Source organism: Mus caroli, unplaced genomic scaffold, assembly GCF_978045245.1.
Source record: "Mus caroli unplaced genomic scaffold, Mus_caroli_1 scaffold_1, whole genome shotgun sequence".
Taxonomy (NCBI): domain Eukaryota; kingdom Metazoa; phylum Chordata; class Mammalia; order Rodentia; family Muridae; genus Mus; species Mus caroli.
Window position 1 is genome coordinate 175,055,274 of NW_028227256.1, and position 17,527 is coordinate 175,072,800.

General features: G+C 39.1%; 1 protein-coding gene across 3 annotated transcripts in view; it reads right to left on the reverse strand.

Moving 5' to 3' along the window:
• Akt3 (AKT serine/threonine kinase 3) overlaps window positions 1–15,260 on the reverse strand; it is a 241,042-nt gene extending 225,782 nt beyond the window's left edge. Inside the window, exons 1-2 of one of the 3 annotated variants that reach the window (XM_021162759.3) lie at window positions 15,162–15,260; window positions 6,017–6,219 (exon numbers count right to left, since the gene is read on the reverse strand). In XM_021162759.3, coding sequence (XP_021018418.1) covers window positions 6,017–6,062 — 46 coding nt within the window. In that variant the 5' untranslated portion in view covers window positions 6,063–6,219; window positions 15,162–15,260. Of the gene's footprint in view, window positions 1–6,016; window positions 6,220–15,161 lie in introns of those variants that run through there. The other 2 variants (XM_085843271.1, XM_029481052.2) reach the window with 2 other exon arrangements.
• Window positions 15,261–17,527: the final 2,267 nt, after the last annotated feature.

A 17,527-nucleotide genomic window follows, 5' to 3' on the forward strand; every position in this document is an offset into this window, starting at 1 on the left:
CAATTTGCTAAACGCATGAAACTCAAGAAGTATGAAGACCAAAATGTGAACACTGTGCCCCTTCTTAGAATTGGGAACAAAACACCCATGGAAGGAGTTACAGAGACAAAGTTTGGAGCTGTGATGAAAGGATGGACCATCTAGAGACTGCCGTATCCAGGGATCCATCCCATAATCAGCTTCTAAACGCTGACACCATTGCATACACTAGCAAGATTTTGCTGAAAGGACCCAAATATAGCTGTCTCTTGTGAGACTATGCAGGGGCCTAGCAAACACAGGAGTGGATGCTCACAGTCAGCTATTGGATGTATCACAGGGCTCCCAATGGAGAAGCTAGAGAAAGTACCCAAGGAGCTAAAGGGATCTGCAACCCTATAGTTGGAACAACATGATGAACTAACCAGTACCCCGGAGCTCTTGTCTCTAGCTGCATATGTATCGAAAGATGGCCTAGTCGGCCATCAATGGAAAGAGAGGCCCATTGGACTTGCAAACTTTATATGCCCCAATATAGGGGAATGCCAGGGCCAAAAGAATGGGAATGGGTGGGTAGGGAAGTGGGGGGTGCTATAGGGGACTTTTGGGATAGCATTGGAAATGTAATTGAGGAAAATATGTAATAAAAAATATTAAAATTTTAAAAAATAATAATAAAAATAAAAAAAAGAAAAGAAATGTAAATAAAGAAAATATCTAATAAAAAAAAAAGTAGGCTCTGGTCTACAAAGTGAGTTCCAGGACAGCCAGGGCTATACAGAGAAACCCTGTCTCGAAAAACCAAAAAAAGAAAAAAAAAAAAAAAGAAAAGAAAAGAAAGAAAAAAAAGTAGGCTAAAATATTTGGGTATTTAAAAAGTAGTATTATTAAACAAGTAAATTTTAGAAGTACAAGAAGTTCTTTATTATTATTATTATTATTGCAGTTTATTTCATTTTATCATGTAAATCTTGTAAACTTGTTGAATTTCCCAATTTACTAATGTACTATATTCCTACATTACTAAGATATAATAAACTCAGAAAACTAGAAGCAAAGCTCTACATCTAGCTTAAAAAGTTTGGAGTCACCCAGAAAATATCAATACACTATTTTTTGAGCAATTCAATAAGCATTTGCTACAAATACAGGTGCTTCCTATGCTAATACAAAGCTAGTCTAGAAGGTACTCCTTAGATCCACCATAGAGGAAGATACAGGTATTAGCTTAGCCCATACTTAGTAAGAACTGTCAATTCTACACTAGTAATGCTATGTTTGTGTGTCATCTAAATCACCATCTTCAACTGCTATAAAAAAGTACACAAGAACATAATTTCATTATTGATAAATCTCTAACGAACAAGATTAACTTATCCTACATAAATATCAGTATTTCGCTCTCTTTCATCATTGTCTGGGAAAGTATTTACTCAAAAACCGACTTACATTAAAAGTACAAATAAAGCCGGGTGTGGTGGCGCACGCCTTTAATCCCAGCACTCGGGAGGCAGAGGCAGGTGGATTTCTGAGTTCGAGGCCAGCCTGGTCTACAAAGTGAGTGCCAGGACAGCCAGGGCTATATGGAGAAACCCTGTTTCGAAAAACCAAAAAAAAAAAAAAAAAGTACAAATAAGGTAGCATCCAGAAAGGAGCTAAATTATCTAGAACTGATCCAAATGTAAAGGTCTGAGAACTAAGACTAACATTCAAACCAGGACCTGTATTATGGCTTTTCCAGTGGTTGGAGGATGAGCTCTACCACTGAATAACCACAGAGCAACTCTTGGCAATGATTTTAACTTCATCCTAACTTTTTATTTTACTCACTAGAGTAAGTAATTTTAATACCTTCTTTCTACACTCAGACCTAATATTGCTTAAACCACACTGTGAAGGAGACAGATATTTCCAAATAAATACACCAGAAATCAGGTTGTACTTATCTGACCAGGATAAAAAAGAAGTAATTCTTTGGGGAAGAGAAATTCTTGGAGCCAAAGAAATGCCAAGCAACAGTTTACCCTGTGAAATATGCTTGACTGAAACATTACATTATTACTCATACAATACTGAGATTGTCTACAAGAAATAATAGTGGAGGATGTCAACATGTGTTACTCTAGTGTTTCAACTGATGCTTTCAGGAGTACAGTTACTTACCATCACAAATCCTCACTCAGCAAACCTTCTTGTCAATAATACAGAAAACAGTGACAAACAGAGAGCACTGCCAGGAACCCAATCCTCTCATAACTGTACAAATAGTACCGTGAGACACCGAAAGAAACGGCCACCAAGAAAGAGCTATAATCAACTAACCAAAGTACTTAAAAAGAAGGAAAACTTCAAAATAGAATCTAGTGTTCTAAACTATTATAAGAAAAAGCAACTATAAAGTACAAATAATTCCTACAAATATCAAGTAACAGCAGAAATAACATACTGGAAGAAAAAGTAAATACAATGTTCAAGAAAAAGTTTCTCTCCTCCTTCCTAGAAAGACATGGAAATAAAGAATTTTTTGTTTTACATCTCAGATTAATTTAGAGGCTCTTGGAAATAAGAAAATACACAAGAGAAAAAATAACCAAAGATATAAAAAAAATTATAGAAATAGAAAAGACCAACCTAAACTTTCATATTCAAATTGTCCCCTAAAACTTTAAACACAATGAACAAAATTAGACTGCAACTCATCCTCCTTTAATTTCATAATTCCAAAGATATAGAAGCATCAACAGGTTCCAGAGCACAAAAATGAGTTTCCTATGAAGAAATAACTCATGAGCATCAACCCTCTCCTCAGTAAAACTGGTTGCTAAAAGCAAAACAAAGCAACTTTCAAAGTTCTGGATGAAAGAAATGTACCAGACATGAAAGTCAAAAGGAGAGTTTTAAATATTACACTGACAAGCACCCATACACATCCCTCCCGAAAACAAGGATCAGCTCAGGAAACAGTCAGGAAAGTGTAAAATGAGTCCAAAACAAGAGTAATGACATGAAATTCCAGAAAGCGTGGAACTTGACAGAGAGTTACATTCCATAGTATTTTTAAGTATCATATCCAGAAAACCATGCACTAGTACTTCAAACGTTGTAAATAAAAAGTTAAACAATCGCAGGGCGTGGTGGCACAGGCCTTTAGTCCCAGCACTCGGGAGGCAGAGGCAGGAAGATTTCTGAGTTCGAGGACAGCCTGGTCTACAGAGTGAGTTCCAGGACAGCCAGGGCTACACAGAGAAACCCTGTCTTGAAAAACCAAAAAAAAAAAAAAACCCAGTCAATAAGGCATATGTCCTTCAATCAGCATGGGGAAAACATGGCCATCAGAATATTCAGGGGAAAGCCACACTGTGGCCAATATCGACAATTCCAAACTTGGGAGACTGAAGTAGGAGAAACTCAAGTTGAAGGTCTGTCTAGAATATGTAGTCAGACCTTGTCTGAAAAGTCAAAATAGGAAAGAAAATCAAAAAGAAAAGAAAAGAAATTCAAGAAAAATAGTTATTATATAAACTATAGAAGACATGCTATTGAGAACTGAGGTGTGAAAAATCTCTTTTATATTTAGGGTACTATCATATCACTAGCATTAAAGAATCATAATGTTATTCATTGCTTTTCAGATTCAACAAGTTTAACTACTATAAGCCTTGACAATATGTAATAAGTATTATAGATAGCACAATCCATGAAGGGAATGTTGGGAATTCAACATCGTTTACAAAAAGCAAATTTAGAAATAAAAGTTCTCAAAAGTGATGATCTAACATCAAAGTCTTAGCCGGAAACCCAACCCCTCCCAAAAAAGGAGGACAGGGTGAACTGGCGAGCAGGGTGAGTGGGGTGAGCAGGATAAGCCGGCCTTCAAAGGTATTTTTTTCATTTTCATAACGGAAACACTAGATTATGAGAAAACGGCTATCCAAAAATATTGTATATTATATGCACAATTAGGATACTGATCCCCAGAAGAAGAACCAGCTGAAGAGGTAAAGTACAGAAGGGTCTTTACATTTCATTTCATACACTTGAGTACTACTCACATTATGTTCAGATGGCTATTAATTTTCAATAAGCACGAACATGAATGCACAAAGGCAGATACACATTGTGGGGGGACCTCTGAACAACAAAATTTCTTATGTACCATTTTCTTTGTTTTCTATTATATATTTTATGACCTAAATATTAAAGTTTCATCCTGGTACTTCAGAAAAGATGTAATTTTACAGAATTAAGAACAACCTAAGACCTTAGACAAACATGAGTATACCGAGAGGCAGATTCATTATTTCACATGAGTCTTACAATGATCTTAGGATCAAATTTTAGGAAATAATAAAGGAAATTTTTAGAGGTTTAAGTGACTTGCCATTTCCTCTCCTTCACTCCCCTCTAAAAGTGAAAGAATATAAACTAGTTAAGAAAGAAAACAAAAAACACAACACTAAAATCTGAAAATGCTTTCCAAATACATGAGAATAAAGCAAAGGACAAATATAATGACACAAATGGTCAGTCACTTTGGAAAATAAATTGGCAGTTTTATAAATTTAAACAGGCACTTACCATATAACCTGCAATCTTCTCCTAGGTTATTACCCAATACAAATGGAAACATCATGTACTCAATGTTCATAAAAACTTTATTCACAATATCCAGAGACAAACCAAATTTCTACCAAGTATTAAAAAGACAAAGCCAGGAGTGGTAAAACATGCCTATAATCCTGGTTCTGAAGAGACCTAGACAGGAGAATCATCAAGTTGAATAACTACCTGAGCTACATAGTAAGTTTAACTGCATGCAACTTGGGTATAAAGTGAGATTTCTGCTTCAAAAAGAAAATTAGTTAAAAATAAACAAATAAATGAAGAATTGTATTTCCTGAAGTAGTTCTTCTTTTCGCATAAACGATATGGATAAAGCAGTGAATAGGAAAGAAACCGGACACAAAAGACCATGGGTTTTATGAGTCCACTGAACTGAAATCTTTGAAAATCCTAATTATAGTAAGAGACAACACATCAGGTGATTGCCGAAGTTGAAAGAGAAGCAGTAAACTAAAAGCAACATGGAAAGAATTTTTTAGAGTGATAGAAATGTTCTATTTTAGGACTGTAGTGTTTGTTACATCACCATAAATGTTAGGCACAACCCATTAAAATGTTATTTGGAATATTTATTGTATGTAAATTATAACTTGATAAGGCCTATTTTAAAATTCCATTTAAGAACTGACAACAGCTCTTTAGCATAAGCATTAACTAAAGATCTTCAAAGAAATGAAAGTCAGTGTTTAGAGGTAACTTTCAACTCTCAAATTGGGCCTAAAAGGATCCCTCAGTCTACTGAATCTGGCCATGTACGTAGACGGGTATAGTTGCTGAGCAACTAGCCTAAAGTCCAGATGATCACTCACATTATAAACTAAGTTTTACAGCAGTTATTTAATAATAAAAATAATGCCTTTATCAAAAGAGTGGACAGGAAATATACAGTAAAAGTAGATCATGTAAACAAAAAATATAAAATTAAACAAAGAAAAATCACTGTCCACATTTGAATTTTTATATAAGAGCTTTAATTTACCTAATTTATGGGTCTGTTTAGTCTAACAGTTTAAATATAAGCCCTCGCCTTACTATATTAAGTCTTTATGCTATCATACAAATTGACACAGAGCCATATTTTTATCTAAATATTAATATATCATTTATAGACACAAGAGTTCATTTCTATGTTAAATTCTATAGTCTGTTGAATCTGAACACATTATAGAAAAATGCATTACTAACATGTATATGTGCAAAAATCTAACGTCATAATTATAAACTAAAAAAAAAAAAAAAAAAAAAAAAAGAATTAGAAGGAAATCCCTAAATAAGCAGACTCCTAACATACATGGTAAACTTTATTTCAGCCCTATCAGTCAGCACATCCCACTTGATTTAACAGCACCAGAGGAAAGACCAACTCTCAGCATCCCACTCACAGCTCAGCAGTTCTGCTGAGCACTTAACTTACCCCTCTTCTGAACCCAACCTTCTTTCACAATGGTAACATCGCTCATGATGGCTCCCCTCTGAGCCCCCCAACTTGGAGAAATGGTGCTTTGCAGGTCAGTTTTAGGGTTTGGATTCACTGCTGCTGCTGCTGCTGCTGCTGCTGCTGCTGCTGCTGCTGCTGCTGCTGCTGCCACCCTTCCCACTCTCTAGTGATGACTCAGCCTGGAAGGAAGTATTGAAGAAAGAATTTCTTTTTTTTTTCCATTCTTGAACTCACATAGCAATAACAAACAACTAAGTCTTTGTGAATGTCTTCAATTGGCCTGACCGCACATAAAGTCTAGCTTCTCAAACATGGGGGGATTAATAAATAGTTCTATGAATACACTGCTCTGGTCTTGTGGAAGATGTTAAATGATAGTGAAATATTAACTTAAGAGACTGAAATTAAATGTCCTAACAAAATAACTGTCAGATCTACAAATATACAGAAAGCACATTTTGTACTGTGTATTTGGGATGAAGGGGAGAAAGAATGAAGAAAGTTGAGTGGCCCACATCCCTTTAATTTCAAAAACCATTATGTCAAAGTATTTGTAAGTAGTTTTAATTGCTTTATTTTATGTAAAATACAATGTTGCAAGAAACTAGCATGTATATAATCTGCCTTGTTCTAAAAATATTTTAGGTAAATTACATTAAGTATACAACATTATTTCCTTGGGTAGATACAAAAAGTAGAACAAAGGAAATATAAAAGTAGAAGAGACATGCCAAAATTGTTCATCTGTCATTCTCTGATAATCTTTACAACTCTGTTAGGACACTACAGACTTCATTTCACAGAACTGAGAATCTGGGGCTCACAGAGAATAACTAATTGCTAGATTTCAAGGTAGTAAGCTGTAGAGCCAAAATCTGAATTTGGAGTACCTCACTCCTAAATTGGCACTCTTCATTTCAAAACTCTACTTGTGAAAGTAAAAAATGTGGAATGAAATGTTTTAGGAAAACTGCTAATTCAAAAACATGATAGGTTTCAGTATTAATGTCTGTAATACAAAAAAGACGAGAGCTGCTCAGAAGAAAAGTGTTTCCTAAGATATTTACCAGAAATTTATCCCCTAGGTCTTTACATGATAACTTAGTAAAAAGGCTTCTTCAAGGCATCCTTACATAGACAGCAATAAGCTTAATGAACTGCACTATTATTGTCCCTACCAATCTAAGAGGGGCTGTTGCCACAGAACTTTGTGAAAGTGCTTCCACATTTGCAAAACTATGGGCCAGATAACCAGTGTTAAGTGACACACAACATAAACTTTAAACAGAAAAAAAATTGGTACATAGACTAACTGTACTATTCTATGAAGTCGGACCTTCATAAATATGTATAGAATTAAATTCAAGGTTGAATTCCCAGATAGTACTGAACTAGATTACAAGTCCTCTTCCAATACAAATTATGTGCAAAGCCTACCTGTTCACCAATCAGTGACCAAAACTAGATATCCTCTATTCAACCTGACAAAGGCTCCACAGAAGACCACCCTCTCATGGGCTCTGCACATATGTCATGCACAATACATAAAGGCAGGGGCAGTACTACTCAAAATCATAATTATAGGTATGTGTTGCTGCAGAATAAAGAAGGATACTGTAATCTGGGTCTCTTTCCCAAAATTATGATTGTTCGATAGAGTGTTGAACTAAAAGAAACTAGATAAAGTAAGTCCTTTGTTAAAGTTGTTTGGGAAATGTTTACAATTTTGTCCCCATGAAATATCTCTACTGACATTAAATATTCTAAAATAAGACATAATTTACCAATAATTCCCACACTGAATACTGACAGAGGAAGCAGTCATATTATTTAAAGTAATACCCAGTTCACATTAAAAACAATACAAACAGGAAAAAAATAAAAGCTCTAGAGTATAGCATCAAAATATCTTATTTTGATTGATATCATATCCTGAAAAACCCAACTGACTACATATTATAGAGCTAGAAAAAAAATCGTTAGAAAAAAAGTTTGAAAGAAAGTGCTAACTCCATATAATGCATAAGGAATTGTAAGTTAAATACTAGAAAAGACTAGTGCAAATGTCGCCATCATACACACACACACACACACACACACACACAGAGAGAGAGAGAGAGAGAGAGAGAGAGAGAGAGATCAATGCTTATCTTAGGATTATATTTTTTAAATGTACATTAAGTTAAAACAAACTTTAACAAGGTCACTGAACCTAACTAAGTATTAGAGGTAGTCTTATTCCACTGTACCTTAAACAGTTACTAAATTCTATCCATAATCACAATGTGCAACTTTAAAAATTATTCCTGTGTCTAATGGCTAAAACAGTACCATCTTGAAACAAAACTTTAAAATGTAATTATTGGATTAGCAGTATGTTGTCTTTTCCATGTAAAAGCAATGCTATTGGCTCCTACACAGTACACATACTGATTTCTCCTGTTCCAGTCGCCTACATTCTCCATTCAGTCTTCAACAGTTATAAACAATAGTTTACAAGATGAGCCATGTTGTCACATGTTTCTAATGGCAAAGCAAGCTTCACCCTCCTTCCATAGTAGCTTCTGTAGAAATATGATCTCCAGTGAGTTAACATAAAATATGGTTTATTTTTAAGTCAACTGCATTTAATATTTCAATGCTAGATAATCTAATTTATCGTTCTTTTTTATAAAAAAGTTACGCAAAAAATTCATAGTAGATTCAATAGTAAAGATATTTTCACTCATGATACACTATTACAGAATTTGATGATTATAACTTCATTTGAATATCATTTTATAATGTACAAAACACTTCCCATATTTAATTCCATTGCATCACAACATAAATTATTAAAGCAACTTGACTGTGTCTGGCACTTATTCAACAAATAGAGAACTAGTGAATAAGTAGATGAATGAACAAAGATGTAAAAGCTTTGGATAATAAGGAATAAATAAACTAAGCAAACAAGTCTAGGTCAACAGCAACCATGGCATGACACCATGTTTAAAACAAAACTAAATTTAAACATTATGAAAGTATTATATCTAAATAATTAAAATTCACATGTTTTAAATCATGTTCCCTATGGCCTTCCATAGTCTGCAAAGATTTGATTACATCAAAACTACTCTATTTTTTCTTGACATTTAAAGTACTTTTTATTGAGATCATCCATTTTCAAATCCAAATAAAAGAAACCTCATTGCTACCCAAAGTTACTCATTATGGGAAGAAAAAGTTAAGAAGTGAATATTTTCTTACTTATATTTTAAAGAGTTTTCAAAAGACTTTTTGTTTACTTCAGCAACCAATCGTGCAATTTAAAACAATAAAACATCAAACATGTTTCAGGATATCACTCACAACAGTGTAAGGTTTACTCAATAAGTTAATGCCTTATGCCTATTCTGAAACAAGAACTAAAAAAGCATCTTAAGTATTTTCCAAGTTTATTATGTGTTTGTTATCCAAGATCTTTCACTTACGTTACTCTATTAATTATGAACCTAAGAAAATTGTAGCCAAAAACAAAGACAATATTCCCCAGTTTCCATACATAGGGACATTCAGTAAGAGCAACCACCTGTAATTAAATTAATCAGCTTCATCTGCTTCACACTAAATATGAACTCTCAAATGTAATTATCAAAATGTGTTGAAATAAACCAAAAATAAATAAAACTAAAGTATCAGCAAAACCATCACAAACGAAATAACGTAAAATTAAAATGAGGTGGAAAAGCCCCTTTTCCTACACGTGCAAAGTTCTTATGTTAGTAACTTCCTAAATGTTGATTACTTGGGGGGGGGGGGGATCCCTGAGACCCGTGGGCCACACCTACCCTAGAGCTATCTATATATACTAAAATGTACTTGAACCTGTCTCAATTCCCCCTAGTGCTGGGATTACCGACATGGTTTCCTATATGTTTATTTCTAAATTAAAATTCAAACTTTAACTTTAAACTATACATTTTCTTTGGCTGTAATGTTCTATGCTACAATTTTATAGACTTTATTTATGATAGAAAAACTGGATTAATAAAGGAAGCTAATTCAAATACAATTGATATTTTAAAACATAAATGTTGACCAGAAGGAACTATTTTAGGGTCTATGGTAGTTTCAGATTTCAATAACTATGTTGTAAAAAAATCTAAGCCAGGATGGTGGCACATGACTGTAATCCCCACTAGTCTGGAGGCTGAGGCAGGAGTGCTTCTGGTGTCTATAGTAAGTTCAAGGTTAGTCTGAACCACTTGGTAAGACCATGGCTCAAAATAAAACTAGTAAAAGGAGGGAGCTGTGAGGGGTTAGGACACACAGATCCTGGTTTAACTCCCCTCTGAAAGACTCATTTATATGCCATGACAAATGCACAAGGCTCTATCAAGCTTTCAAAAGGGTATGTGCAAAAGTGATCCCACTGACGTGGAAACAACATTCCAGACAGCTTATATCTCAAACACTTCTGAGACAATCTGTCCTTACTAGGAGTTGTTATCCTATTCACAGTGCCTCTCCTCTTCGGAACATAGTCATAACACCCTGGGAAATATTTTTTCCTAAAGCCTAGAATTTTTAGGCAAACTATCAGAACTTTCAAACTTGAAAGTTAGCTAACTCCTAAAAACACTTTATAATTTTAAAATATATCTACCAAAAAACCCACAAAGCATTCCCCCCTTTGTCTTTCTCTTAGATCATCAATGTACAACCTCAACCAACATGTCCACTACTAAAAAGCTTGTGCTAAGTCATATGTTTAATTTTCTGATGTAAAACACTGGGGACTGGGGATATGCTTACCCTCAGCTTCACATAAACCCACAGACAAGCTGCTGAAGGAAGAGTCCCTTAATTTCTATGGGAAATGTTGCATAGCAGTGTATGAGGCTGAGGGCTACAGAACACTGTCTCACCTGGCCACTTAATTCAATACACAAAAAAAAAATTCCAAAATCTGCCTCAGGTACCTCTCAAACTACAAAATGAAAATTCTTAATGCACACACATAAAAACTAAATGCCAACAATTCCTGGAAGACCTCCCCTCCCCTCCCCAACACAGTCCCAGGATTAGAATCCCTAATAAAGGTCATCTCAAAGTTTCCTTTAAAAAGAGCATCAGACAGACCAAAAATCTTAGATAATTGTTCCCAACTCTGCCTCAATGTCCTTAACTGTGATTTCAGAAAAGGCAGCATTAGATGCTTGATAGCTCTTTCAGAGCCAATAAAATGTAAGATTCTTTACACTGAAATCTACAATCAACTTCATATATAGAAGTAGTAGTATAGATGACAATCATGGTTATAAATAGCTCCTATCCTCAAATTCTAATATACAGTTACTACAAAACAAGTAGCCATTCAACTCAGACCAAATCTGGGCTAAACTCCATTCTTGGCTAAATTCTACCTTCCTTTCTGCCAAATCCCCCAGACACCCAAATATAATTAATATAGAAGAGACAAAGTCTCATCTGAACATTTTCTATTTTCTTCTAGTATACCTTTTTACCTTCCCTTCAGAATACAAGCAAAAATACCCATTTAGAAATATAAAATACCTGAAGTTAGCAATAAATCTTTAAATATATTTAGATAGTTTTTAAGAACTAAAAGCATATTTATAAGTCAAAAGCATATGCTAACTTACTCACCAACTACTATCTGAAGAAATAAATAAATTTACCTCTTATTAGATGAGGGACACCACAATAAAATATGTAAACAGTTCACATATTTTGGCATTTGAAACAATTAAAATGAAAGAGATGTTAGTTTAATCAATATAGCTTTTTAAACTATATTAACTTGATTCTGTAGAGTATAGATATAATATATAGTATAATGTATACTATATAATAGCATATTATATATCATATTATACTATATGTTTGAAATATATTTATACATTTGAAATTATAAATTTGGAATATACATACATATATGTATATTGAATAGGCAAGTTTAAATGAAACAATTTTTGTGCTGTATGAAGTGTTTTCTCATGTGAAATTCACTTTCAAAATTGCAGCAAGATTGTCCTGAAGTAGATGAATTACAATATATGAAGTACATATAGCAAGATCAGGCACATAGTTAGAATTAACTGGAAACAATCTGTCAGATTTTAAAGGCTATAATAACACATCTGGTAATATTAGCCTACTTTTGCAGAGAGTATGCTGCACTGAAACAAGATTAAGAATACAGATGCACATGCTGAAATCTGGAGCTTATCAACAACTTTTAAATTACTCAAAGACTTAAGCACAAACCAACCATAAAGAATATTTACATTATTAATTCAGAGTAACTTGAAAATGAAAGTCAAATTATAAAATAAACCAAATAAAAGTATTTTGTCTTGCATTTTATTCTACAAATCAAAAATGATTCCAAATTGGTTTGCTTTTTAATGCTATAAACATAATCACTATAAAGCCAAGCTCTCACCAAATCATGATTCTGATCCAATTAACACATTAACAAGAATCATCATCCCAGGGACAAATTCTTGAACTACTGGGCATTAAAGAGTAAATTATAACTAGTTATCACTTCATGAGAAGATGCAAAGTTTAATCAATGTACTACAACAATGTATGAAACAAGTTCCTCTTTAGAAAGAAGCCTAAGCATTTAGAAACTTACATGTTAAAATCAAAACCTCGAGTTTCAAACTCCTAAACCCCGACACTGAAATCCATGCTAACATCTGTCTCAGAAGTTTAACCAACAGACTTTCAATGACAAACTTTAATGACAGTGAGCTTTTGAATGAAGTCAAAAAAACCTTACCCCTCCAAAGCACACTCCTCCTCTTAATATTTGTTTTGTGAATGAAACTTTATTTAAAATATTTTAGGTGAAAAAGAAAACTCACACAAACAAGCCTGTAATGGTGGCACACACCTGTGATCCCAGCACTCAGGAGGCTGGGATCCCTAGCAGGCCAACCTAGGCTACAGAGTGAGTTTCATAGCAGCCTAAATTACACAGGGAGACCCTCTACTCCAAAACCATAATAAATACAATTACAAAAAACAGAAAGTCCAAAGAATTTTCAAGTATTGTTCCATATAGAATACAAAACAACAACGTCAAGATTAAAGAAAAAAATAATTTTAAGTTGAAAATTAATCACTCATCATTACAGAAGACAGTAGAGGGGACAAGATGAATATGAATAACAATATCATTTTTTTGTAGTACTCCTTTAGACTAGGTATAACCTCTATGCTACTGCAAATGTACAAACATTAAAATAACACATGCTCTCCCTAACTCTAAAATTTGAACCTCAAGATATAGATATTGAGGTCATCTCTGGTTTTTAAAAAGTTATCTTCAAACAGAATCAAAATTTTATATTGACAAAAGGAACAAAATTCAGTCTTGAACTGCATCTTGAATTTAACTGTGTATCTGGTATTGTGTTTCTAGACAACAATTTATGAAGATACTTTTTTAAAAAGAATTCATGTTTTAGACATCCTATCTTCTGGAATATTCAGATTCATCTTCAAGCTCTAAACCATCTTTACTAGACTCTTCCACTCTTGGCTTTTCCAACATTTTCCTAAATGCAAATATAACTTAATATAATGAGTGAGTCCTACCATAAACAAAATTCAGTGACTGTATGGAAATTTATAGTTCTAACAAAAAATTACTTTGCTTTACCAAATACAGAACACACGTCTAAATTAAAGATTTGGGACAACTGTTATTTTATTACATATGAAGTCCTTGTTCTACATCCTTTTCAGAACGCTAAAAGTGTGTTGATTCTATTAATAGCATAATTTAATCTATACAGATACACAGATTTTATTACTGAATTTCTATCTGTAAACTTTATCAATTACAATCCATCAATGCTTTGAACCAAAATATATTGCACTTGAGAAATGAATTTTATTTTCATAACATTATTCTGATGAAGACATTTGAGAGACCAAGCTTTGACTTATAGGTAACCATTTTTTTTCTGCTTCCTAAAGATAAACAGTAAACACTTCTACTGTTAAAAACAAAAACTGGCCCAAAGGAGAGATTCGGTTATCTCTAACCTAAGTGTAGATTCCCAGGAAATCTCAAACAAGGGACGACCCCGCCTCAGCATCAGGACTATGGATGCCACCAGCTTAAGCTTCAACTTCGGGCTTCCAAGGGGCCTCACTAGCATCATGGCTGATGCAGACTGATGCGCAGGAGGCGGAGGAGGTGGACTAGGAAGAAGCTGGTTTGTTTACTTGCAGCCTGAGCCGCCCGCCGTCGCCGCCGCCGCCAGCAGCGACAGCATCAGTAGATCAGCCAAACCCAGCATCTTCCGCACATTTCTATTCTTAGCACACAACTCCCTAGCGGATCAAAACCCCACTACTATTAAAAACACAGACTTGCACGTTACCCACCTCGCACACGCACACCCGCACCCCATCAGCACCGTCCTCTCCAGGGCGCCGGCGGGGTGCGGTGGGGTGGGGTGGGGTAGGTAGCTGGCTAAGGAAGGAGACCCTGGGGACGCCGGTGCATCCTCGCCCGCACTCCCGCCACATGCGCAGACGGCCCCTCCCCCCAACCCAAACACCGACTCGCCACCGGCCGCTCGCTCGCGTTACATAACCTCGCCGCCGCCCCCCGCCCCTCGCCCAGGCCCGCCGCCCCCTCCCCGGGCCGCGCGGCCAACCGAGTCTGGACGAAGGGACCCGGCTCGAGCTAAGCAAGAGCCCTAAAGGCACCGGGCCGGGCAACCCAGACGCGCAGCTCACGGTACCGCTAGGCCAGGAACACCCCCCTCCCTGGCCGCCCGCGCACCGCCACCGCTCCCCCACCCCCAAAAGCTAGGGGGATGTCCGTGTCACCCACGCGGGGCATCCCCCGGCCTCCGCCTCCACACCCACGGCCCCAAAGCTTCAGGAGGAACGGGGAGGGGAACCCCGGCCCCCCGCCCACGCCCCCGGCAGCCGCGGTGACACCCAGACGCCCCCGCCTCACCCACCCGCCCGCGCCGCCGCCGCCCCCACCCGGGGGGGGGGAGGCAGGGAGGGAGGCGCCGGGCCCTCGGGGAGTGCGGGCGAGGCGGGGAGGGGGGCGAGAGCTGGGGGCGGTGGCTGTTACCTGCAAAGGCGGCGGTGGTGGCGGCCCCGCAGCTGCTCGGGCGGTGGCGGAGGATGGAGCAGGGGGGGGCGGGGGGAGGAGAGGGGGCGACTCGGGGGTCCCCCTCCCTCCTCCTCCCCTCCTGTCCTCCCCCCCACCCCGCTGAGCCTCTGGCCCCCTGGAGCCCGGTGCCGCCGGCGGGAGGGGAGACGAAGGGCTGCAGGGGAGGGAGGGAGGGAGCCGGCCGGGCGGGCGGGCCGCGGCGCTGGAGCGGGCGGCGGCGGTAGCGGCGGGAGGAGGGAGGAGGAGGAGGAGGAGGGCGGGCGGCCGCGGCGGCGCGGGGAGGAGGAGGAGGAGGCGGAGACTCTACTTGGGAATCGGATGTCGGCTACAAATTCGATTCATCACTAGAAAACACGGCTCGGGCGGGGGGCCATGGAGAGCCGCTGGGCCGCGGGGCGGAGGCTCTGGGCCGAGCGCACAGAGCACCGGACTGCGGCCTCGCCTCGCCTCGGGGACCCAGCAGCCGCCTCCCCGCCCCCTCCTTCCTCCCTCCGGGGGCTGCCGCCGCCGAAGCTTCTTGCCGCCGCCGCGGGGCTTGTTGTTGACTTTGAGGAAAACTCCTGACGTCAGGGGCTGGCTCTCCGCGACTGGCGGGAGCGGCTTCCCCGCGCCCCGGTCCAGCTCACCGCCTCAGCTCCGCGCCCCTGCCGGGCGCTCGCCCCCAGGCTGCCCCGCGCCCCTCAGACCCGCGGCGACCCGCGCCCCCTCGCCTTCCTCTCGCGAGAACACCTTCCCCAGCAGCCCGCGCCGCGGGGCCAGCGTTCCCGCCGGGAAGTTCTGGGCTTCCCCGGGCCGCGTGGCCCTGGACGAGGCACCCGAGGCGGGGCCCAGCTTTCCCCCCCAGCACACCCACCGCACCGCCCCTGACGCCGCGGGCATGCGGGCTCAGAGTGAGGAAAGCGCGTTCTCACATTCACCTGGGCGAGGCGGGCCCGGGGCAGTGCGAGCCTGGTATCTGACAGTCCCAGGAGATGTCACCACGTGTGGGCTTGAGGTGGTTGCAGTGGCATCCCGAGTCCCTCAGAACCACCTTGTGAGGGAGGTTGGTTTCATGGACTTGGGGGCACTAAGAAGATGTTGCTTTTGAAGTTCATGGTTGTAAGTACAGTAGAGACTGGTTTTTAGAAAATGACCCTTATCTTGCCATGTCTCTTACCTCAGGAAGTCATAAAAGTTTACTTTTTCTAAGACTGTTTCATCGCTTCTAGAAACACTTGGCAAACCGGTATTCTAATGGCTCTAGCCTTTGGGAAGAACCCGGTAGTTTCTCCCATGGCAAGAATCTGCTTAGTACCTTGGGCTTCTTCCTGTAGCATTTCTTCTGTTGTGTGTCTCTTCTCCCGCTCTGTTGTTTGAACACGAGATAGTGTATCGTGTCTGTGTGTGCCGCACAGTTACCAGTGAGCTGGCTGGGTCTCCATCGAGATGAAAATTACTGGTGATGATGGAGGTCTAATGGAAAGAGACATGGGTCTTCCTCCAGTGGCTAAGGCTGGGCTGACAGACGTCAGAGGTTTATAGAGCTCTCACCAGAGAACTACAGTTTATGTTACCAAATCTTAAAAACCAGAATCAAACAGTTTTAAGAACTTGGATTAAGACTTAGTACTCTGGCTTTGGTTGCCAGTGGCCTAGAAGTCTTGAAGTGCAACAGTTGGCTCTCTGAATAATTGGCAGCAGTGAGCACCAGCTATGATTATAACCCTTAGGCTGTTGGTGTTGATGCCTTGTGACAGTCCTGCAGTCTGTATGGTCTAACTGCCATGACCATCCCCTCCTGTCCCCACCACTTGACTGCTGCTACCACTTGCCATGGCTTCTTGCAGGTGGAACTGCCTTTTCCTCTTCCTGCTACCATTCTTGTCCGCTGTATCGATGATAAACAGCCCAGGGAAGCATGAAAAGACCATTTGAGAAATCCTTCATTGGGCCTAATGACTCCAAAATACCCTGATTACACTAGAAGCTGAGGAGGTGATTATTGCAATCACAACACAGCATCCAGTTTTCCACCATTCATAAGCCCAAGGAACCAATCACTGGCCAGTTTGGGCTGCATAGAGGAATCCTGTCTTGCCAAATCCTATATAATTCTCAGACTTATCCATTGATTTACTCTTTCATTAATTCAATACTTATTCTATGCTACTTTGTACCAAGTCTTTCTTTTAAGACAGAGATGCTGACAGTATCATTTGCCTGAGGACACCCCCTTAGAATGATGTAGCTCAGTGATAAATACTTGCCTAGGGTGCACAAGGTTGCAGGTTCAATCCACAGCACACCAAAACAGAGTTGACCAAGGTTTGTCTTGCCTGGAGTAC